The sequence below is a fragment of the Sminthopsis crassicaudata genome, chromosome 4 (assembly GCF_048593235.1).
Source record: "Sminthopsis crassicaudata isolate SCR6 chromosome 4, ASM4859323v1, whole genome shotgun sequence".
NCBI lineage: Eukaryota > Metazoa > Chordata > Mammalia > Dasyuromorphia > Dasyuridae > Sminthopsis > Sminthopsis crassicaudata.
This window is the reverse complement of record NC_133620.1, coordinates 60313373-60337109: the sequence shown is the minus strand read 5'-3', so window position 1 is coordinate 60337109 and position 23737 is coordinate 60313373. Positions and strand designations below refer to the sequence as shown.

Here is a 23737-nt window from a genome sequence, read left to right as displayed (position 1 = left end):
AAGTAACAATCATTATATTTTAAGAGGAACATTGACAAAATAGAGTATATTCAGACAAAGACAACTAACAGGGTAAATGAGGGACATTTTTAAAAAGCATGTTAAAGAACTGTGATACTTAACCTTTAAGAAGAGAAAAATTGGGAAAGGAGTGGGTGGGATGTGATAGTTATCCTCAAATATTCGAAGAGATATTATGTGTAATTAGATTGTAATGTGATTAGATTGATTCTATGAGGATCGAGAGGGAGAAATTCAAATTAATAGACAGCTACTTCAAGGAGGCAGATTTTTGCTTCATATAAAGAAAGTAACAGTAAAAGCAACCTGATAATGGAATGTTTTGGCTTCCTACCTCAGAATGGCTAAGGCTGGCTCAGTATGGAGTGAGTTCCCAGTCTCTGGAGGCGTTCAGAGGCTAGACAATCATTTACTAGCGATATTTTAGAAGGGATTAATGCATCTCCCTGGGGGTTTGTGACTAGAATTCCGTTTCCTGGGATTCTATGACACCAGTGATATTGTCACAATACCATAAAGTGCCATGATATGATGGGGAAAGAATTCCTTAAGAGAGGGATAGTTTCCTAACACTTTAGGGGCTTCCAAATATTTTGAGGGATATTGTAAAATTCTCCCTAAATCTTCCAACCAAAAAGGAGCTGTTTTCTTTAATTCAACAAAGAAGTTTGTATATTGTGAAACTTGGAGATGGGGTGGGGAGAAAAAGAATGAGGGGAAAAGAGGGAGGGAGGAAGAAGAGAGGGAGAGGAGAGAGGAAAGAAAAGAGTAAGAGAAGGAGGAAATAAGAGAGTGAGAGACAGAGACAGACAGAGACAGAGTCATAAAATCAAGCATTGCAAAATCTAATAAATTTGGAAATCATGTTTCAAGACTTTTTGTAATGGAAAGCTTACAATTAACTAACCAGGAAGAAGATCATGATGAAATGTGTTGGAGAGAGAAAAATTTGCTTTTGGGGACATGTGAGTGATAAAGATAGAAGGGAAGGTCAGCTGAGTTTCAGCTTCTCCAATTCATCCTCATATGGATATCTGTTACCATTCCTGCCTTTTGTCTGAAAATACTTGTCAGTCAGTTTGTGTTCCCAGAGCAAAGAACCACAAGCATCTTAGCTTTACTCCCTGAGCATGTGCTTAGAGAATCAGGGGCCAAAGATTCTAGGTGAGCCTGAGGATCTAGAAACCTAGTCCATTTATACCAGACAGAGCAACATTTCCAGCACAGAATAGTAAATGGGATTTTAGAACTGAGATCAAGGCATTCTGGCCCCCAAAATAAAAATTCCAGATTCTCAGGCTCCAAACTTTTAACAATTTTCTGAAGTGCTTCCCAAGCTAATTTGGTGATGAAAACATTTAGGGTTTTGAAATATAATCACGGAATCCATAAAGTCTGGCCCGGGAATGGCTCAAACTGGGGATGATGTAGGCCAAGGAATTTGGGGAGTAAAATAAATGAGATTAAGCTTATTTCTATGCTGAAAAATGTAACAAATAATTTTGATAATATCCATTTTTATATTTAAAATATTTCATTTTATAAAATTTTAATTTTAATATTTAAAAAGTTATTTCATATTTTAGAAATAATATTACCATTGAAGGGGTTCTCACTATTTATGATCAGCAGATTGGGCATCATTAATCTTCTAGTTATTTCTATCCATTTTTTGCCACTGGGCTAAATAAGAGCTGAGGGGGCTTGCTTGGTCATCTCTTGATCCCTACAGCCTTGGAAATTTCCTTAGATGACTTAAAACTTCAACCTTTTAGTGGTTAAGTTTGTTACCTTTTTTGAAGAGTGATGAAAAAGGGTTTCTTTTCCACCAAACTGGGAATGACTTCCTTGTTAGAACTGTCATACTTTATGATGGGAACTTTAAAAGGGACCTGGAGAGGAAGAAGTGAGCCTGGTAAATTTTCAGAATTTGTTATACTGAATAATAACAATAGCACCTACTCGTGATTTATTGTGAAGCTTACAAGCCATTTTGTGAGGTAGGTAATGAAAGATAAGAAACCAAACCTAGGAGGCTGAAAATGGATCTCAGGCCCCTCTGAGCTCCAACACAAGTGTTCTGTGTCACTGGTCCTTCTCTTCCCATTACTCGATAAACTCTATTAAGGCCCTGTGTCATGTTCAAAGGCCTTCATCATCAGCTCTCCCAACCCTACCCACTACCTTTCTTACACCTTACGCCTCACTGGCACTCAGTGACACTGGCCTCCCTGCTGTTCCATGCCCTCTCCTTCATCTCTTCTTTTGACTTCCATTGCTTCCTTAAAAGTCCAGACTAAACTCTCATACTCCATAGGAAGGCTCTCCCATCCCCACTCAAGTACCTTCTCTTTGTTAATGATTTTTTTCATCATGCATATACTTGTTTGTACATATCTGTTGCTTGTTGTCTCCCCCATTAGATTATGATTTCCTTTTGTCTCTTTTTTTATCCTTAGGACTTAGTATACTGCCTGGCACTTAGAAGGTGCTTTGTAAAAGTTTGCTGATTTGCCAACTAACTCACTAGTCTGATGTTAGACTAAAATCATAACTCTAATCAAGATAACTCTATTACATAAAAAAAAAAAAGTGGTCTTGACCTCAAGTAAATCATTTACCTCCTCTGGCCTCAGTTTCCTTATCTGTAAAAGGAGAAAGTTCGACTATGTGACATTTCCCCTTAGTTTCCAAATCTTGGCCACTATATTTTCACACAAATAGAATATATATGGCTATCTATATATCTATATTCCTTTTTCTTGCATTTATTGGCTATATGGATCTAGTAGTGCTATCGCTGGATCAAAAGGCACACACAGTTTTGACAACTTGATTGCTTAATTTGCTTTTTTCCATTAGTGACTATTTTTTTCAGTATTAACAGTATTGAGAGTTTAGAATCTACTCCTGAAAACTGCCCGTTTCTATATCCCCATGATCATTTATTAATTGGGGAACAGCTCCATTTCTGAAGTCCCTTCCAGGCTTAATATTTTACAATGCACACAGGATCAAATGTCACAATTCATGGAAAAGGGTTTGCAGACCCTTATGAACTATTACTGCCAGGACTCCGATCTTCGTGCCCGGCTTCAGACGCCCTTCCTCATTTAGTAAGAAGTGGGACTAGAATCCAGCACTGTCTACATGGGGAGGCAGTCTGGTACAGGGGAAGCAGGGGACCCGGGTTCAAATGGTTCCATTACTTACTGCAAGTGTGACCTAGGCTAGGAGACCTAAAACTCGATTTCCTTTTCCTTTTCATTATTTAACAACAGTATTTGAATGTTTTGTTTTGGTTAACCAAGTCTTTTTAAATACTCAAAAACATTCTCAGCAGGGACCCCGAAGAGGGGTCCATGGCAAATCTTAAGGAAAATCTCCCCCCTCACCTGATTCCTGCCTTCTAGGCTCCGCCGCAACTACACACGCACACATATGCTACATGTATTTTGTTCCCAAATCTCGGTACCGTTTTAAGGAATTAAAGCTCATGAATATGCATGTTCACACTTTCATATAAACATAAATCCACAAGCTTATGTAATCGGCAAGGCTTAAAGCTCCATTGGGAAGGCTGGGGCAGCGCGTACATACGCAAGGGTTACAGGTCCTAGACCGCGCGGCCTTTCCCGGTTAGAATGTGAGCTCCCGGAAGGCACGGGTTCGGGTCACGCACGTTGGCCCGGGGATCCGCACGCAGTCGGGCCTGCCTTCTTCGCTTTCTCCACTAGATGGCTGCAAAAGGCAGCATCTCCTCGGCCGCGGAGCGGGATGAGGTCCGGTCTGCGGCTGCGCAGTCAGCGCTCGGGCCCTTCCGGGAAGGAGTAGGGAGGACGTGGCTTTGGCCGTGATCAAGGGGAGGAGCCTCTGTGGACCCACAGGTAGGGGGTGGGGTGGGTGTCCCCGCTAGCCCCTTTCCTTCCGAGTCCGAGAAGGGGATCGGGCGGCTGGGCAGGTGGGAGTCTTGTACTTCGGAACGCTGGAAAGTGTGTGGGGGAAGGGAGGGACGAGCTCAGTCCTTCCTGCTCCCCAGGGTGGTGACATCAGGGCTGGGCTGAGGCCGGGGACCTAGCTTTCTCCCTTTAGGCCGCTTAGTCTAATCTGTCCCTTTTTAGTGTCTAGGAAACTGAGGCTTGGGGGTACCCCTACTGATCGGGATTTGAACCCATGACATCTTAAAGAGCCTGTGTTCTTCCGAGACTCCGCTCCAATGAGCGGGAAGCCTCTCCCTCTTCCCTGTGACGCCGCGGACCCCTCCAATTCTGCTCGTTGGGGATCTCCCTGGAGCAGGGGGCGGGGCTCTCTCGCCCGGGTGCCGGCCTCTGCCCTGCGCCACACTGCCCCCTGGAGTCCTTTCCTCGCAGTCGCACCCCCTTCCCACTTTGGGGCTTAAGAATCAGTCCTGTGTCCCAGTGTCCTTTTGACTGAGAAGGATTCCCGAGTCTGGAAGTTTGTTAACAATGTGTGCAGAGACTAGTGTGCTGGCGAGTGAGACAGGCTGCTAGAGCATTCGCCGTAGAGGCGAGCTGATATACACGACGTGTGGATTTAAAAAATGCTTCTGTCCCTCCTATCTCCTGTTCAGGGCTCTCCCATGGGCTCCGGGGGCCTCTCCAGCCAGCCTGGAGCTCCGCGTGGGAAAATGAGGCCGGGTCCTCGAGCAGCCGCTGCAGCCCAGTGCTCGGTCATATCCTGGCCTCCCTTCCCCCGTGACTGTCCTCTCTGAGAACCCCAGCAGCAAGTTATTTGATTTGAGTCTCAATTTTTTTTTTTTTTTAATTTTATTCATTGTACATTCACAGACCAAAGTTCTGTGCTTTCTGCAGGGTAGGGTTGGAGTGATTGTTTATTACACTAAGCATCCTCTAATGCTGATTTGTGGTCAGCCTGAAGGCTTTGGAGGGATGTAGAATGCCTGGGCTGGAAAAGGGAAGATATCACTTTGTAACGAACTGTGTGAAACTGACCAAGTCACTTAACAGTTTGCCTCAGTTTCCTCATCCCTAAAATGAGCTGCAGAAGGAAATGACAGATCACAAGAGAAACCCAAATGGGGTCAAGTTGGACGCAACTAAGTAACAAACAAGCCCGAACACCCTCCTTTATGTTAAAGTTTATTTGTGTAAACTCCTGATCTTGTTACTACCTTAAGGATTTGGAGACTGTAGATTTAGAACAGAAAGTTATTTTACAGCTAGGGATATGCTGGTTAATGTTTAATAACTGACTCTAAAAAATAAAAAGATGCATCGCATGCTTTTAAACTTAATCTGCATTATTAATATCCCATCATTTTCTAAAATCTAGTCTAGGTACAAAACAAATCAAGTTCTGATTTGCAGTGTTTCCAAGTTGGCTCCAGCACATCCGTGCTTTCTTTGAAGTCCTGCATTTGGCATTTTATAGATGAGAAAACTTGTCCACATTCACATGACAAAGCGGGATTCATACCCAGGCCTCTGACTCTCAAGGCTAAGGTTTTGTTTTCAGCCCTAAATAGCCTTCCTCCTAAATTGTTCAAATTGGAGCGGTCCATAGTTCCCAGGGGGAAAGCAGGTTCTTAGTCTAGGGAGCAGAATCTATCAGAACAGTGAACACTTCAGCTGAGGTCAAATGATAAATTCATGATAAATCCAATAGAGCTTGGAAGTCACTCAGCCTAATTAGCCCATCATATAGAAGAAGAAACTGAATGGTTACTAGATACCTCAATAAAGCCTGAATGGTTAGTATACCTCGTTATAGGCAGAGGTGAGACCAGAACCAAGACCTCATTTTCAGGCCAATTTAACTTTCCTAATTAGGGCAGTTCTGCTCTAGTGGTATAGCAGTGCTGACTAAGTATGGAACACTGGGTAATGATGCCCTTTTCTCTGCCATTGTATGGTAGTCCTGAGCCCTGCTACAACATAAAGAAATCTGCTTGCAGGTCTCTGGTTTGCTGCCATCAATACCAAAAATTCTGTCTCCAGCAGAGGGGATACATATTTCCCCAGATTATGATTTTAAGGTGTCATTCCAATTGGATATGAAACTCTGGGCAAATTTTAGATCCTTAGCGTCTCCATCTGTTAAATGGGACTAATGGCATCTTTATAGGAGTTTGCAGGTATAAAAAGGTCATAGCCATTTAAACAAAAAAAAAAGGGGGGGGGAAAGGGGGCTCCAATTCAGTTGATAGAATATTTGACTCTGTTCTGAGCAAAATGTCTTAACTCTGCATGTCTTATGACCAATTTCTTTCCTAGCACCTAACATACAGTAGATGAGAAGGAGTTAATATTAGTTTAAAAGTAAAAGGACCTAGGGAAAAACAATAATGGTAATTTATTTAGCAAGGATTTTTTTTTTTTTTTTTTTTTTTTTTTTTTAGCTATGGTTTGTATTCCTGCAGTTTCCTAGTGTCTGTCACACTTATTTGGGGTCCTATAATGTTCCATGTGGCTTAGAGCAGGGTGTCAAACCCAAATAGAAACCTCTACTGACTTAGAAAACCACAAATTAACATTATTTGTATGGTGTTTTATTTATTTTGTTAAACATTTCCTCATTCTATTTTAATCTGGTCATTTAAGGTTTGGCAGCTTGAGTGGGCCCTGAGCTCGAGTTTTGGTGCAGAGCAGTTTGACTCTGTGAGTCTTATATATTAGGGTCATAGATTTAGAGCCAGAAAGAACTTTAGAGGTCAACCAGTCCAGTCTCCTCATACTGGATGGGAGAATGATATCAAAGCAATGAAGTCACATGCCTCGAGTCACACAGATATTAGGGGGCTGAGATGGGAGTCACATTTAGGTCCAGTGATTCCAAGTCACAGGAAATAATATTTGTAAAAAGCCTGGCCCAGAGACTGGCACAGAGTAGGCACTTAGTAAATTCCCTCTCATTTTCTCCTCATTGTACCAACATCATTCTTAGAGATAGGCATCTTGCCATTCAAAGTACTGTAGTTAGAAAAAAGAAGTTTTTGAAGTCTGTCACCACACCTACCTCATTCTAATATTTATGGTTTAAGTATAGATTTGATTGGGGATGTTTAATTTTTTCTTGTTTGACCTACAAGGAATTCATTTCCAAAGATTAACTGATATTCTCTCTCTTTCTCCCCCTCTCCTCTTCCACTCCCTCTGTCTTTCTTCCTCCATTTTCTCCCTCCAACTTTCCTTTTTCTCTTCTCTTTCCCTCTTCTCTGTCATCTCTCTCTCCTTTCTCTGTCTCTCTTTCCCTCTCTCCATTTCCATCTTTCTCCTCCTCCCTCCCTTTTTACTCCTTTTTACTCCCCCTCCCTCCTGGAATTTGGTCGACCTTGTTCATCTAATGGACCAAAGATTGACTGGAAAATCATCTGGTGCAGAAGAGTATGGAGAATCCAAAGAGGGCCCATCCTCTAGCCTCCTGAAGAGTCAGCCCCACCAGGGCTTATGGATGAGAGTTAAATTCAGTCTGTGCTCTGATGATAAGGGCCTGTGTTCACAACCAATGGCCAGCACCAGAGTTGTGGGGTGGCAGAAAGTGCTGTATGAGCGGCAGCCTTTCCCTGATAACTACGTGGACCAGCGGTTCCTAGAAGAGCTGCGCAAAAACATCTCCACCCGGAAATACCAGTACTGGTCCGTGGTCTTTGAGTCCGGGGTGGTGATCCAGCAGCTGTGCAGTGTCTGTGTCTTTGTGGTCATCTGGTGGTATATGGATGAGGGTCTGTTAGCGCCCCAGTGGCTCTTTGGAACCGGCTTGGCTTCCTCCCTTATTGGCTATGTCTTGTTTGACCTCATTGATGGTGGGGCTGGGCGGAAGAAGAGTGGGCGCACACGGTGGGCTGACCTGAAGAGTGCCCTGCTCTTTATCACGTTCACCTATGGCTTCTCCCCAGTGTTGAAGACGTTGACGGAATCTGTCAGCACTGACACCATCTATGCTATGTCCGTTTTCATGCTCTTGGGGCACCTCATCTTCTTTGACTACGGAGCCAATGCTGCAATTGTGTCTAGCACCCTCTCCCTCAACATGGCCATCTTTGCCTCTGTCTGCTTGGCCTCCCGCCTGCCTCGATCCCTCCATGCCTTCATTATGGTGACATTTGCCATCCAGATCTTTGCCCTGTGGCCAATGCTACAGAAGAAACTGAAGGCCTGTACCCCATGCAGCTATGTGGGGGTCACACTGCTCTTTGCTTTCTCTGCCCTGGCGGGGCTGTTGACCATTAGTGGTGTGGGGGCCATACTCTTTGCTCTGCTACTAGTTTCCATTTCTTGTCTCTGTCCTTATTATCTCATCCGCTTGCAGCTTTTCAAAGAAAACATTCATGGACCTTGGGATGAAGCTGAAATCAAGGAAGACCTGTCTAGGTTCCTCACCTAGCTTGAGACAGGTGGGGAGTTCCCACATTCTGGTATTAAGGACTGAAAGACCAGATCCCACCTCTCAAAAAAAAAACAAAACAAAACAGCCATAAGGGAAGAAGGTCTCTCAAAAGCAGCAGGTTTGGAGATGTCTGAAAGAACAGCATTAGAAGAATGAAGTAATGGTGGTTGCTGATGATTTACACTTCTCCATCCTGCAGAGTGGACTATAATCTTCAGAGGTCTGACAATGATACTGACATTGGATTTGAGATTTGTGGCCAATGGCGTGGTGTAATCTTGTATTAAAAACTGAAGCTTAAAGTCTGAGATCTTTCATTTGACTTTCCTCTAAGGGGGAGCAAGGGAATAAGCATTTATTAAGTGCCTCCTAGTGCCATATACGTGCTAAGCTCTTTATAATTAAGTCATTTGATCATCACAACAACCCCAGGAGGTGGGTGCTATTAAGGAAACTGAAGTAGACAGCAGTTAAATACTTTGCATGGGGTCACACAGTAAGTGTCAAAGAGTTGGATTTGAACCTGGATCTTATTGACTCTCAGTGCTCTAATGGCTCCACATAGCTACAAGGACATAGAATGTGGATAAAGCTCACTCATCCAGACTTTTTAGCATGGGTCATGATTGCCTGTAAAATAAAGTTCAATCTCTTTCACCTCCTTTCACATTTTATCTTTACAGTTATAACTCATTCTGCTTTGATCTGTTTTATGCTAAGCTAGACTACTCAAAAAACTGCCCCTGGAAGTAGATAGGAGATTTCTATAGCATCCCCTTCTCTGTTCTCCATCTCCATCTCTGTGCTTGGAATGCTACTCTCTTCCTCTGATGAATGGGTCTTACCCATTGCATGATCTCCAACCCTAGTATTACATGTTTATTCCACGAAGACTTCCCTGATGTCTGACTTTGCTAATAACTTTCTTAGGAGTACGGGAGTACGGAAGAGTAGCACTGATGGTACCCCAGTGTATAATGTGGTTACATAGTAGCCCCCTACTAGGCTATGACCTCTATGGGATCAGATCTTATCTAAACTTTGTATCTCTCTCATCAACTACTACTGAGCTTTGCACTTGGGAGAGGAATCAGTGTTCATTAAAACAATGAATAAATAGAAATGAGAAAGATAACTAGTAAAAATACACCAGGTTTTCATTAACTTTGGGCCTGTGTGCCTGTAATTTCCTGGGCTATCATTCACTGAAATCCTTTAAAGCTAATTTCTGTCTTTATAAAATTTTAGACTTTCAGGATTGAAAGGGACCTCAGAGGATATCTAGTACAGCCTGTACTTAAAAAAGGAATCACCCCTAAAATATTCCTGTGCATGAGGTTAATCATTGTCTAAAGACTTCCAATGAGTAGGAATTCATTGCTATTTTACAAGGCAGTCAGCTTAACTTTTAAATTTTCCCTGACTTTACGCTTGAATTTGCCTCATTCATCTCTCCTCATTTTGATCCACTTTTGGTCAAGTAGAATAATTATTAGAAAGACAATTCCTTACAACATGCTCTCTTGGCCTTCCACCCTGTTCATTCTCCTCTGGATACTCTTCAGTATTAAAAATGGGTGCCCAGAACTGAACACAGTATCCAAATCGTGCTATGACCAAGCTTGATTGCATTGTCTCCTTTGTCTTTGAAGGCAGCTGAAGATTATATTAGTTTTTTTGATTATCATATCATAGTATTACTGACCTGTCCAGAGTTTCAACAAGGTCATAGAATTAGATTACTTAAATCTCAACCTATGAAGTCTTTTAAAATTGGGGTAACAGCACCAACTTATTATACAGACTTTATAGATATTCATGTTCAAATAACATAAGAAGGGGACAAGGGAGGATTTTCATTTGAAGTTCATATAGGATGAATGAAATTCCATTGCTTTGTGGAGCCTGGGTTACTTTTCTTTGGAAAGATGTTTCAGAAAAAGTGGTTTTGATTAGAATGTTGGACCAGGGTCTTAAGCTATTCAGTCCCTTGGTGTTCTTTTAAATTTTTTTTTCTCAAACAAATGAGTACTTCGATGGCTCTTTGATGATTAGAATACATAGATTGTTTTTTTTTTTTTTTTGTTTTGTTTTGTTTTGTTTTTACTATTTAAGAAAGTACTGTAGAATAATTGAACAAGTCTTTCTCCCGCCTCCTCTGGGCCACATATGAAAGCAAAGCTTTGTATCTATCCCCTACTGAAAAAAACCTTCAAATTCTTTTTTGTCAATGCAGACAATTCCAAACCCTGTACTCTGACATTTGAGGGTTTGCATAATATAGTCTCCAATCTATGTTGCCAGCCTCATAGTATTACATATATACCCTATGTCCATCTAGATAATTTTGTTTTGGGGGAAATAACCTTTCAAGCTAAGTGGCCCTGGGCATCAGGCAGCAAATAAAAAGGTAAAAACAAACAAACAAACAAACAAACAAAAAACATTAATTTGAGAGTATAAAATGAAATACTCTGATCAAGCCCTGATCAAGAGGGGGCATACCCAAGTCATTACTGATTTTGTTCATAAGGAGATAGGCTTCTTATGTTCCTGGATCCAAAGCACACAAAACAGTATGAGCTATAATGAGGAAAAGTTTGGGAAACACAACTGGCAACTTTCTAGAACATATATAACAAATATCAGTGTAAACTTTGATGCAGCCATATTTTTTTTTTAAATTTTTTATTATATATATATTTTTATAATATTATCCCTTGTATTCATTTTTCCAAATTATCGCCCCCTCCCTCTATTCCCTCCCCCCAATGACAGGCAATCCCATACATTTTACATGTGTTACAATATAGTCTAGGTACAATACATGTGTGTGAATATCATTTTCTTGTTGCACAATAAACATTAGAATCCCAAGGTACATGCAACCTGGGCAGACAGATATTAGTGCTAACAATTTACATTCACTTCCCAGTGTTTCTTCTCTGGGTGTAGCTACCTCTGTCCATCATTGATCAACTGGAAGTGAGTCGGATCTTCTTTATGTTGAAGATTTCCACTTCCATCAGAATACATCCTCATACAGTATTGTTGTTGAAGTGTACAGTGATCTTCTGGTTCTGCTCATTTCACTCAGCATCAGTTGATTTAAGTCTCTCCAGGCCTCTCTATATTCCTCCTGCTGGTCATTTCTTACCGAGCAATAATATTCCATAACCTTCATATACCACAATTTACCCAACCATTCTCCAACTGATGGACATCCATTCATCTTCCAGTTTCTAGCTACAACAAAAAGAGCTGCCACAAACATTTTGGCACATATATGTCTCTTTCCGCTCTTTAGTATTTCTTTGGGATATAATCCCAGTAGTAGCATTGCTGGGTCAAAGGGTATGCACAGTTTGATAACTTTTTGGGCATAATTCCAGATTGCTCTCCAGAATGGCTGGATTCTTTCGCAACTCCACCAACAATGTATTAGTGTCCCTTCCCCACATCCCCTCCAACATTCATCATTATTTGTTCCTGTCATCTTAGCCAATCTGACAGGTGTGTAGTGGTATCTCAGAGTGGTCTTAATTTGCATTTCTCTGATCAGTAGTGATTTGGAACACTCTTTCATGTGAGTGGATATAGTTTCAATTTCTTCCTCTGAGAATTGTCTGTTCATATCCTTTGAGATGCAGCCATATTTGAACGACTTTACGTAGATTTGATCCTCACATTTGACTAAAAATAAATAGTCAATATCTATTAGGATGATCAAATGGATGAAGAAGGTAGAAAATTCCATAGGAGTTTAAAGTAAATTTAAATACATATGCATATACATATACACGTATATTTATGTAGTTTTAATCTATCCATTTATCTAAGGTGAGAGCTAAAAAGGAATGTAGTTAATTTTAAAAATTGTAATCAGTGCGGATAAGATTCAAATGGCCTTGGAACTTGATTAGCAAATCTTGAAGTAGTACAATAAAGGTGCACCTTTGCAGTTTGAGTGAGAAATCCAATCAATTTGTCCTTTAAGCCATAGGAAGTGAGATTATAGATATATTATTCCGAGAGGAATACAATAAATAATAAACACAAATAAATTACAAATAAGCTAGGCAAATTTATGAATGACAGTCTTATGGTTGCTAAGGTCAGAAATACTTAATCATCAAGTTGAACCTCAGAGAGGATAGTGTTGTAAGAGGACTAGGAAAACATCTTGTAGAAGGTAGAATTTGTGTCAATTCTTGAAGAAAGCTAGGGAAGCCAGGACGGAGCGTGGGACAGTCAGTGAAAAGGCAAGGAATGGGGGAGTTAACTATGGAAGGAACAACAGGAAAGCCAGTGTCAGTACCCAAAGAGGGGGTAAAATGTAAGTCTGCTTGGAAGGTTAGGAAGGTTAGGAAGGGGCCAGATTTCAAAGAGCTTTTAATACCTAGCGAAGGATTTTGCATTTGGTCTTGGAGATAAAGGGGAGTCCCTTGAGCTTATTGAGGGGAAGAACTTGTGAAATGGTCAGACTTGCACTTTAGGATTATCTCTTTGGCAGCTGAGCAGAGGATGGTCTGGCAATAGGAGAGACTTGAGACCAGGAGACCCAAGTATATGAGTAATACTGTGAAGTAAGAAAAGAAATCTGGTTTAACAGATCAGGTGTTTAGAATGAATGCAAGGAAGAAGTCAAGAGTATTTAGGTCAATAATACTTCTTTCAACATTAACCTAAATGCTCAGTAACCTTATAAAAAAAAGTCATTATGTAGCAACCTTATTGTCCTTGGCTTCTTTATTTGTATTCAAGTGCAGTTGTCTTTCTAGAAATATGTAGGGCTACCCTTGTTTTTTAACTGAGTGATCAACTACAATATTTAAGCTAATGAAAAGTATTCAAGGACCAGAGCATACATGAGCAAAGAATTCAGACAAAAGATTCCACTTTTTGCCAGCAGAGGGGGCTAGTCATATTTATTTATATTAAATGTCTAGCTCAGTAAACGTTGAAGCAGGTCCAAGCAATAGTGCCATCTTGTGGATATCTTGAAGAACATTTGTTTCTTTTCTCTTTTCTTTTCTTTTCTTTTCTTTTCTTTTCTTTTCTTTTCTTTTCTTTTCTTTTCTTTTCTTTTCTTTTCTTTTCTTTTCTTTTCTTTTCTTTTCTTTTCTTTTCTTTCTTTTCCTTTTCTTTCTTTTCCTTTCCTTTTCTTTTCTTTTGTTTTCTCTTTTTTCTTTTCTTTCTTTCTTTCCTTTTGTTCTTTCTTTCTTTCCTCTTTCTCCTTCCTTTCCTTCCCTTTCCCTCTCTCCTTCCCTCCCTCTCTTCCTCTCTTCCTTCCTTCCTTCCTTCCTTCCTTCCTTCCTTCCTTCCTTCCTTCCTTCCTTCCTTCCTTCCTTCCTTCCTTCCTTCCTTCCTTCCTTCCTTCCTTCCTTCCTTCCTTCCTTCCTTCCTTCCTTTTCTCTTGCTTCATTCTTTTCTTTCCTTTTTTGTGAGAGTATATAACATCTAACTATTTTCTTCCCTAAAGACTTTCATGTGTTCTCTAAGCTTCAACCAATTAAAAATCTACTATTGCCAGTGAAATTGAGGCCTTTATAACCAGTAGTAGAAGGAGTTGATCTACTGGGCTTTTATAGAAATGATCTCCTTCCATAACAGGGTCTTCCTTTTATGCCAGTGCAGGTATGACTATGTCTGTGATCAGGAAACAGACACATTATTAAATTGGTTTGAAGTATTATGAGCAGCTTTTGCCTCTTTTTGTATCTCTAGTGCTTAGCACAGTATCTGGCATATAGTAGATGCTTAATAAATGTTTACTGATTGATGGTTTTATTTTCCCATCTTTCAGTAACACCTCCTCTCCCTTATATACATGATAAAGTATCCCATGTTTATAGTTAGCCCACCCCAGCTCCTCCACTGCTTCTCTCAAAACTGCTGATCCACTTCCCTAATTCTTCTGTCAACAATTCATTGCTATCTTGTATCCTAATTCCTCAGAGCATTATTTTATATGAAAAGTAACATGGAGTAGTGGAGATATGAGTTCATACCCTAACACTGTAAGGCCAGAGGAAAGGGAAAAATAAGTACTTTATATAGCTTCCTACTATGTGTCAGGCACTGTGCCAAGTGCTTTATAGAAATATTTCATTTGACACAACAACTCTGTGAAGTAGATGCTATTATGATCCCCATTTTACAGTTGAGGAAGTTGAGACAAACAGGTTAAATGACTTGGCCAGAGTCATACAGTAAGTGTTTGAGGTGGACTTTGAATTCAGATCTTCTGGACTCTGGAGTTTTTTTTTTTTTTGCTGAAGCAATTGGGCTTGAGTGACTTGCCTAGGGTCACACAGCCAGGAAGTGTTAAGCATGTGAGGTCAGATTTGAACTCAGGTCCTCCTGACTTCAGGGGTGGTGCTCTGTCTACTGTGCCACCTAGCTGCCCCAGACTCTGGACTTCTGGACATTGTATCTGTACTACCAATTATTTCCAAAGGCTATCCAAAGGCAAACTAAAGGATTCACATCTTTACAGTGAACATTCAAATATCAGTTGTACCTATTTTACTGAGTTGTAAATCTGATATGAGAAAAATGGAAGTTACTATCTTTATAAGATTCACTTTGTTTCAGATTTTAATGGTGTGAGTACCACCTCAATAATTAATTTTTAATCACTATATATGAGACATTGTGTTAAGGTCTGGGTTACAAATAAAGGCTCTCAAACATCCTCATATTCTAATGGGGGAAGCAATATGAAAATTAGGTATTTGCAAGATATATTCAGGACAAATTGGAGATGACATCAGAGTACCAGGAAAGGCTTCTTGTAGAAGGAGTGATTTTAGTTGGGGAAACCAGGGGAGAGAGATGAGGAGGGAGATCTCTACAGGTGCGGAGGGCAGCCATGGAAGAGGCCTAGTCATTGGATGCGGGGAGTAGCAAGGAAGTCAGTGTTATGAGAATGTCAAGTAATGCTGGAGAGTGAAGTATAAGAAGGAAGGGCCTGGTTGTGGAGGCTTTGACTGCCCCAAAGATAATTTTATATTTGATCCTGGGGTGATACAGGACCTAAGGAGTTTGGGTTGGAGGCTGGGGGAAAGGGTTCCATGGTCAGATCTGCACTTGGGAAAGTCATTTTGACAGCAGCACTTCTCAGACATTTTGTCCTGTCTGATCCTTATCTGTGCCCCTTAAATTCCTTGTGAGGCCTACCTCTCATTCTTTTAATATATATAATGGATACTAGTCCACTTCTTGGTCTATTTGTTACCACTTCTCCTTATTATGACCATACCACTTTCCTTTTAAGTCATACATAATAGGTACTGTGGTAATAGGATAATGTGTTACCTTCTGGAAATACATGTATTATTTTAACAGGCCCTTTCTGGAGATATAATATTTTTAATAGCAAAAACAGGGGGGGGATTTCATAGAGGATGCTGGGAAGATTTCTAAGCTGGTCGATTTTTTTTTGCTATCCCTTAAATCAAAGCACCTAATCATTTTTTGATATGTCTAGTTTTAGATGTGATCCTCTTAGATAGGAAGTTGAGGAGGTAGCTGTCTGATTAGAAACCACTTCCTGAGCTTTAATTTAAGCTGAAGCAGCTAAACACTCAGATTGGAGGCTCAGAATTTGACCTAAACTGGGAAGATGCCTCTTTAAGTAATGTCCATCATTATTGATTTAACCAGAGTGAAGGCAAAATGGTGACATCTCACAGCTAAGAGGGGTAGGAGGGATTAGGATCTAACATTGGTCAGCTTGACTATCGTGACACTTGGGAAGGAGTTAGAAGAGCAGCCTCAAAGCTTTTGAACACTTCCCCAGGGCCTGCTTGATTAGGTCCTTCCCTCACATTCTAAACTTCCATCTGCAGCCACCAGCAGCTTCACAGGACCTGCCTTTCAATCCATGCAGTCCCATTCCTCATCCCACTTTCTAGGCATACACGCACACACACACACACATACACACACACACACACACACACATGGATGTTTGATGCCCTGGGACAATTCCTTCTGAAGACTATGACTTTGATAACTCATTCTTCAGTCATGAATGTACTTCCATTTCACCATAGTCACCCATGATAGTGATTCTGAACCTCTATCTGCCATTGTTCAAACCCCATTCTCCATCCTGCCTTCACTGATTATATTTATCTCCCTCAATCCTCCCTCCTCAAATCCCAATTCAAAGCTACCCACTCCTTTCACTGTGCTCTCTGGAATGTCTGCTTCATAGGCAAAAAAACTTTCTTTCATCTTAAATCCTTTCCTTTTTCACTTCTTCCATTTTCTGGCTCATAGTAACAAATGATTCTTTTCATAAATGGCCATCCTACCTGGCCACCTTTTCTAGTACTGGCTGAACTTTCATTCATTTTTCTTGGTTCATTGGTGAATAAAGGGGAGTTAGAATCTCTTTATTCCCCATTGCCACTTCTAGGTTCTCTCCTTACCCCCATCACTCAGTAGCCTCAGTAACCTTCTTTGAGGTTTATGCAATCCACCTCTTAATAGCCAATCAAAATCCTGGTGGTGGTTGTCTACAGAACTCTGGGATATTCTTATTCATTCCTCAGTGAGTTTAATGCGTCATCAAAGTCTTTCTTTCCCCTTTCTCTCCTCACACTAGAGGACTTTAACATCTAGGTTAATATTCCTTCAAAGATCCTAACCTCTCAGTTGCTCAATTTACTAATTTCCTTGAATTATTTCTCCATGCCATCACAGATACACACAGAGATGATCACATCCTTTCTTGTCATCATCCACAAGAGTTCAACATTCATATTCAGTAACTCTGAAATTCCATTATCTCATCCTAGTCTGTTGTCATCCTGCCTCTCCCTCATACTTATCCTTCCTTGACCTTCAATCTTAGCCAACCTCAGCTATTTCCAAAGCTAGGGATGACCCTGTAGAGGGTATAATTTCTTCTCTCCCCATTTTGACTTCCTGGAGAACCAGTTCAACTTTACACTGTTCCCTTCTCCCAAGACACTTATCTCTTTGTCACCTCAATGATCTGGCCTTTTAAAACCTCAGCCTTGGATTAACCCCACCATTTATTTTTTATTCTTATTCAAGTGGTGTTGCTCTAAGTTGGATGAAGTTATGAAACTATGCTGGCTGGGTCTATTATAAGTTCTTTTTTTGTAAAATTTCAACTGGGCCCTCACTAGAGCAAAGCAATTCTTGTACATTTCCCTAATCAGAGAGGAGTCAGGTAGGTGTGGATAGAGAACCAGACCTGATCAGGAAGAATTGAGTTCAGATGCAGCCTGAAACATTAGCTGTGTAACCCTGGGTAAGTCACTTAACCTCTTTGCTTTAATCCATTGGATAAAAAAATGGCAAAGCACTCCAGTATCTTTGCCAAGAAAACCACATGGATAATATGGTCCACGTGGTCACAAATAGTTGGACAGGACTAAATGATTGAACAACAAATTGATTCCCTATCTCACTCACTACAATGCCTTTTCCTCTTGAAATCTCAATCTATCTGTCTGTCTCTGTCTCTGTCTCTGACTCTCTCTCTGTCTTTGTCTCTATCTCCTTCCTCTTCCCCTCTCTCTCTTTCTCTCTCTCTGTGTCTGTCTCTACTTCTCCCTCCTCTCCTTCCTTCTCTCTCTCTCCCCTCTTTCTCTCTCTGTCTTTTCTGTCTCTCTCTGTCTCTCTGGTGTGTGTGTGTGTGTGTGTGTGTGTGTGTGTGTGTGTGTAACATTGCTCTTCTCTCAATTCTTTTCCCTCAATTCTTTTCCTTCCTGTCTGACCATTCCTTTTCAGAACCTTTTGCTAAATTATTACCCAAATGATTCCCCCAATTGTGGCAGTATTAAAAGTTTCTGTTCTCAAGACTACTTTTCCTATGGGTCTTGTCTTTTAATCCTGGCCCTTAGGATTGTGCTTGACACATATAGGTATTCAAAAAATGCCCATTGATTGTTTGATCATGTAAGTGCTTTCTAAAGATGAATAAAGACAATTTTATAGCATCCCTGAGACATGAAATGAGAAGCAGCATGGAGATAGAGAAATTGCCAGTGAGTACCAACTACTCAGCTGTCTAACTCACTCTTATAGTGCCCTGGGCCAGGCTAGCCATGGGGATCCTCAACTCATGTTTTTTTTCTAATTCCATCTGGAATTTCAGAAATTACAGGCTTGTGGGAGGAAGATAATTCCTCAAAATATCCTGGTACCAGTGAATTCTCACTGGCCTATGGGAAATGCCTAAGGGAGGAAGCTTAAGACAAAACTCAGAAGTTTCTAACCCTTATCCCAAATGAGACACCAGACTAGTCTAAGTCTTTCTCCATTTCTGGACAGAATGTCCCTATGATTCTTGGCCCACAATACTGGTTTAGAAAATAATAACACTTGGACAACATTATGGTTTTTATCACAAGATATGACTTGGAGGAGGTGGGATAGGAAAGGATAGCATTACTCCAACATCTAATTAATCAAACAAATAAATAATTATTTATCAAATCCCTACTATGTGCCAAGTATTGTTCTGGGTTCTGGGGACACAGAGACAAAAATGAAACAGTCCATGCCTTCAAGACTCATATTCTAAGAGAGAGAACATGTAGATAAATAGTTGGATAGATAGAGAGATGATAGATAGATAGATAGATAGATAGATAGATAGATAGATATAAAAAAACTATACATAGCAGAGAAAGGTAATCTTGGTTGGGAAGATAGCTGAAGTTGAGAACCAAGAAAGCACTCGTTGTGAGATATAAGGTAGTATCTGAGCTGAGTCTTGAAGAAAAGGAATTCAGAGAGACAGATGCAAGAAGGGAGGACATTCTAAGCATGGGAGCCATTCAATACAAAGATTGAGATGGGAAACAGAGTAATTTACAAGGAATGGCAAGAAAGCTAGTATAGCTGGACCATAAGCTATAAGGAAAGGAGTGACAAAGGTTGGAAAGGTGAAATAGGATCAGGTTGTGAACAACATTAAATGCCCCAAATAAGCATTGATATATGGCCCTAAAGGTAACAACAATATGGAGACACTAGATACTAAGTGGGAAACAAGACCAAGGCAATATAGTCTGATCTGTGTCTTAAAATAGTTTGGCAGTTTTGTGGAGGATGGATTAGAGTAGGTAGAGACCAGAGAAAAGTAAATTAATTTAGATATAGTAGTCTAGTTGGATGTTGAGGAGGGACAGGAGTGGGTAGTGGTTAAAGGAAGACTATAGAAAAGTTATAGAAATAGAAATGACAAAAGTCTGACTATATGTGTGGGATGAGAGAGAATGAACTGTTAGGGATGACCTTAGAGTCTTAAATCTTTCATTGCAAGTCAGCAACTATGGTGCTGACTTGGGGGGAAATAGGGAAGGTCAGAAGAGGGAAAATTTTTGGAGGAAAATAATTTTGTTTTGGATGTATTGAGTTTCCCAATTTGAAATGTCTAGTAAGCAGTTAGTAATGTGAAGCTAGAGCTCAAGGAAGATACTCAGGCTAGCTATATAGGTCTGGGATTAATCTGCAGAGAAGTCATTGAATTCATGAGAATTGATGGAGTCAACTAATGAGAGGATATAGAAAGAAAAGCAATCAGAGATCAGTAGAGAGCCTTGGAGCATATCCATAGTTAATGTGTTTGCTGGAGACAATCATTCAGCAAAGGAAACTGAGGAGTAGTGATGAGGCAGGTGGGGGTGAAGAGGGACCGAAAGGAGTGTCATGAAACTGGAAAGTAGACAGCTTCTAGGAGGAGAGAGCTGTCAGCAGCATAAAAAGCTTCAGAGAAGTAAAAACCAGTGAGTTTTAGAAAAGGCCATTTGATTTGGCAATTAAGATATCACTGGTAACTTTGGAGAGAGTTGTTTCAGGGAAGTAATGAGGTCAGAAACCAGAATGCCAAGGGTTTAGATGAATGTGAAGAAAGGTATGGAGAGAATGAGTGGACAGTTTCCTCAAGGATTTTCACTTAAAAAGGAAAGAGAAATATAAGACCTAGTGAGGGCTTTTTTTTTTTTTTTTTTTTTTTTTTTTTTTAATAATAGGGCAATTTGGGCATGTTTGTTAGCATGGTGGAAGGAGCATGTCAAATGAGAGTAAAGATTAGAAAGAGGGGGAGGGATTGTTGGAACAGTTTGCTAGAGAAAATGGGGAGAAGATGTGAACAAGACAAGAAGGGATTGGGAAAAAAGAAGAGAAGAAAAAAGGAGGGTAAGAAACATCTAAGAACTGCAAGATAAGGAGAAGCGCTGAAGAGAGAGCTCATGGTAGATGCCTTGATTCTCTATAAAGTCTGAGGTAAAGTCCTTTGCTTATATGGGCAAGGGATTTGAAGAAAGAAGTTTGGAACAGCTATTGTATCATCTGGAGAAAAAAAATCCACTTGGGAGGAATAAAAAGATTCCCTTGCTGCTGAGAGGACCCAGTTAAGATTAGGTAATAAAGATTTGTAATAGATGCAGTCAGTAGGGTCTTGTGACTTCCTCCAGCACCCTTCAGCTGGACATGACTAGGAATGGGAGAGACAAGTGATAGAGGAGTAATCCAGCTCCAGTTTGGCAGCACAATTGTCAATGGGAAAAAGGAGCAAGGTATTTGAAAGTTGGGAATAGTGTAGTTTGGGAAGGCAGGAGAGTGTAGCCAGAGATGATGGTCTGAGAGGGTGTTGAAGGGTGGGGTGAATGGTAGTCATGGTGAGGATGAAAAATTGGTTTGAAAGGAGTAAATCATAGGGAAAGTTAAAGTGATAGGCCACCTAAAAATTGAATACAGATGTGTTACTTTTGTTCTATTTGATTGACTCCAACAGGGGAGCTTTAGAGGATGACTTCTCACATTGGGCTCTGTCCCCCGCTTAAGCAATATTCAGACTAAATGGGCCCCTAGACCCTTTCATGCCATACACCAAAAAATCCAGATCATGTAGTTTTAGTGGAAAGAGGACTGAAGATGGCATCAGAAAGGGGATCAATTTTGAGCCTCTGCTGATGTAGAAGGAGCATATAGGAGGGTGGGAGCTGCACAACAAGTTTGGATTCTTAGTGGTGATAGAAAACTCAGATAGAAATGGGTAAGAGTTTCTGGGAAGTGAATATTGACACATACTGATATCATCTATATTGCATTGTATTTTTATTTATTTTGTTAAATATTTCCCAATTACATTTTTAATCTAGTTCAGCTCCACTCAGTATTGTAGGCCATAATGCTAATGGCGGTGTGTCTGGTACCTCTGAACTGAGAGAACTGCTAAGACATCTTCTAGCTCTGACTCTTCTATGACAGAAATTTTGCTGTGAATGAGTTAGTGATATAACTTGGAATTTGAGACTTCTAAGCAAACAATTCACAAATGATCCCTTGCTCTTTTGTAAACTTTGTGCAATACAAGGCTGACAGTTGTCTATGCAGCAGAAGGCTCTTTGGTAAAGAGGGGGAAAAGAGGAAATTGGCAAGTGATTTCTCCTTAATCTGATTGCTTATACTTTCTCCATTGCTATTTAAATTTTATTTACTTAAAGCAGAGTTATGAGGCTACAAACTGATCCTCAAAGAAGGAAAGAAAAAACATTAATTGCCTAGTAGGTGCTAGGCTAAATTGTGTTACACACATATTCTCTAATTTGATCACCTTCACAACTCTGGGAGATAGGTGTCATTATTATTTTCATTTTACTTTTAAGGAACCTGAAGCAGACAGAGTTTAAGTGACTTGCTTAGGGTCACACAGCTGAAATCCAAAGCTAGTTTTGAACTCTAGTCTTCATGACTCCGGGCCTATCAATCTACTAGATGTCTCTATAAACTGACAAATTGGCAGTAAATTTAGAGGCTCCGTAAACCACTTCTGAGTCTTAGAGATGTCTAATAAGTAGGTATTGTTCAATAAGTTAACCTTTTGAGTGGGAGGGGCCTCTGGCACAGCTTCTCTAGAAGTTCATCTAATTTTATGTTTTGAGGATGTGTGGTTAATAGTTGGTACCTGTAGAGTTCTTTGCACATGCAAAAGGAGGACCCAAGGACTGATAACATTTGTTGAAGAACTCTATTTGACATAAATGTGGTGGCAGCTCACAGTGCTGACTCTGTCCCTATAAGCTAGCTCCTTGGCCTGACTCTTTCAGCATACTAACAAGTAGAGCAATGCAGGAGTGAATTGTAATGCTGCAAATGAAAAAAAGAGGGGCTTAGGCATGTTGGCATTCCACATTAGATGCTGTATGTGGAAGCTGATGCAAATATAGATGATGGAAGATGAAGTCCTCCCCTAGAAGAACTTCAAACTGGATTCACCTTTGGAAAAGGTTTATTTCAGAACCATCTGAACATTGGGCAGTCACAATTAAAAAACAACCATCAAGTCAAACCCACCTCCAAGTGCATATTTCTTGAGGATTTGTATGGTATTTCATGTTGACCAAAGTGAAAATTGGGAGGTTAGCAAGTATCAAGTTTCCCCAGTTGTGGAGAAAAAAGAATAAGATCCAGTGTATAAATAAAGCTGTGTGATCCTGGGTTTGTCACTTAATTTCTCTGAATTTCAATGTCTCATCCTTGAAATAGGGACAATATAAAGAGTTTCACAGAGTTATTAGGAGGAAATTCAGGCTCTGTAAACCTTAAAAGATAAGTTAAGTGAGAACTGCTACAAATAATTAATACTATAATTTCTAGCTAGGCAATCAAGCACTCCTGAAGCCAGATCTGCTTAAAAGTATCCTGGATGGCCAAAGGAGGATAGGGTAACTTTGGCTCTTCTTACCAATACTACTTATATTTTCCTGTGGGTTTCCAAGATATCAGGTGAAAGATCTATCAATGCAAATAAATATGATTCAGAAAGCATAAGAACTTTCCTCTACTCTTAAATCTGGCATGAGGAAGATGATCAATGGAAGGATTTATCTTACCTTTGGATTTTTGTTGCCCATCTCTTATATTGATGATCCTTGGTTACCTGGTTTTGGAAATTACTAATTGCATTTTTTCTTCACTGCAATGTTTTAGTACATTGTAGAATAGCTTTCAAATTAGGAGTATTTTTGCTAGTATCCAATGACAGGATCAACATTCTAATATTTTCCTTTTTTTAAAAATTATTCTATGGAGTATATGGGATTATGCATCATTCTTCTATTGGGAAAAGAATAATATGAACTTCTGATTGGTGGAAAAATAAATTCTATTCCTTTCTTTCTTATATGTCAAAACTACTGAGTTCTGGAATGGTGGATTGTACTATTATATGTGATTTAACTGGTTGATACTATTCTAGAACTCAAGCATCTGTTGTAGCTTTTTGTAATAGTTTTTCTTAAAAAGAGCCTAGGATTATTATCATGAATTTTTAGAAGAGAAAGAGTGGTTGGAT

The 23737-nt window shown here is 40.1% G+C and overlaps 2 protein-coding genes across 10 annotated transcripts in view; one reads left to right on the top strand and one right to left on the bottom strand.

Moving 5' to 3' along the window:
* Window positions 1-23737, bottom strand: part of C4H1orf105 (chromosome 4 C1orf105 homolog) — a 51759-nt gene extending 28022 nt beyond the window's left edge. For 2 of the 7 annotated variants that reach the window (XM_074308358.1, XM_074308365.1), the window contains exons 1-2: window positions 3417-3608; window positions 1813-1913 (exon numbers count right to left, since the gene is read on the bottom strand). In XM_074308358.1, the coding sequence (XP_074164459.1) occupies window positions 1813-1885 (73 nt within the window). In that variant the 5' untranslated portion in view covers window positions 1886-1913; window positions 3417-3608. The other 5 variants (XM_074308362.1, XM_074308359.1, XM_074308360.1 and 2 more) reach the window with 5 other exon arrangements.
* PIGC (phosphatidylinositol glycan anchor biosynthesis class C) lies at window positions 3819-8690 on the top strand. 3 transcript variants are annotated; one of them, XM_074308356.1, is made up of 2 exons: window positions 3819-3908; window positions 7356-8690. In XM_074308356.1, the coding sequence occupies exon 2, from the start codon at window positions 7453-7455 to the stop codon at window positions 8383-8385; it is 933 nt and encodes a 310-aa protein (XP_074164457.1). In that variant the 5' UTR covers window positions 3819-3908; window positions 7356-7452; the 3' UTR covers window positions 8386-8690. The 3 variants fall into 3 exon arrangements, with proteins under 3 accessions (XP_074164457.1, XP_074164456.1, XP_074164458.1); XM_074308355.1 differs by lacking the exon at window positions 3819-3908 and adding an exon at window positions 3960-3982; XM_074308357.1 differs by lacking the exon at window positions 3819-3908 and adding an exon at window positions 4608-4854.

Excerpts from the sequence above, each read along its gene's own strand:
- PIGC (XM_074308356.1), top strand. The coding sequence starts at position 7,453 with ATGAGAGTTAAATTCAGTCTGTGCTCTGATGATAAGGGCCTGTGTTCA.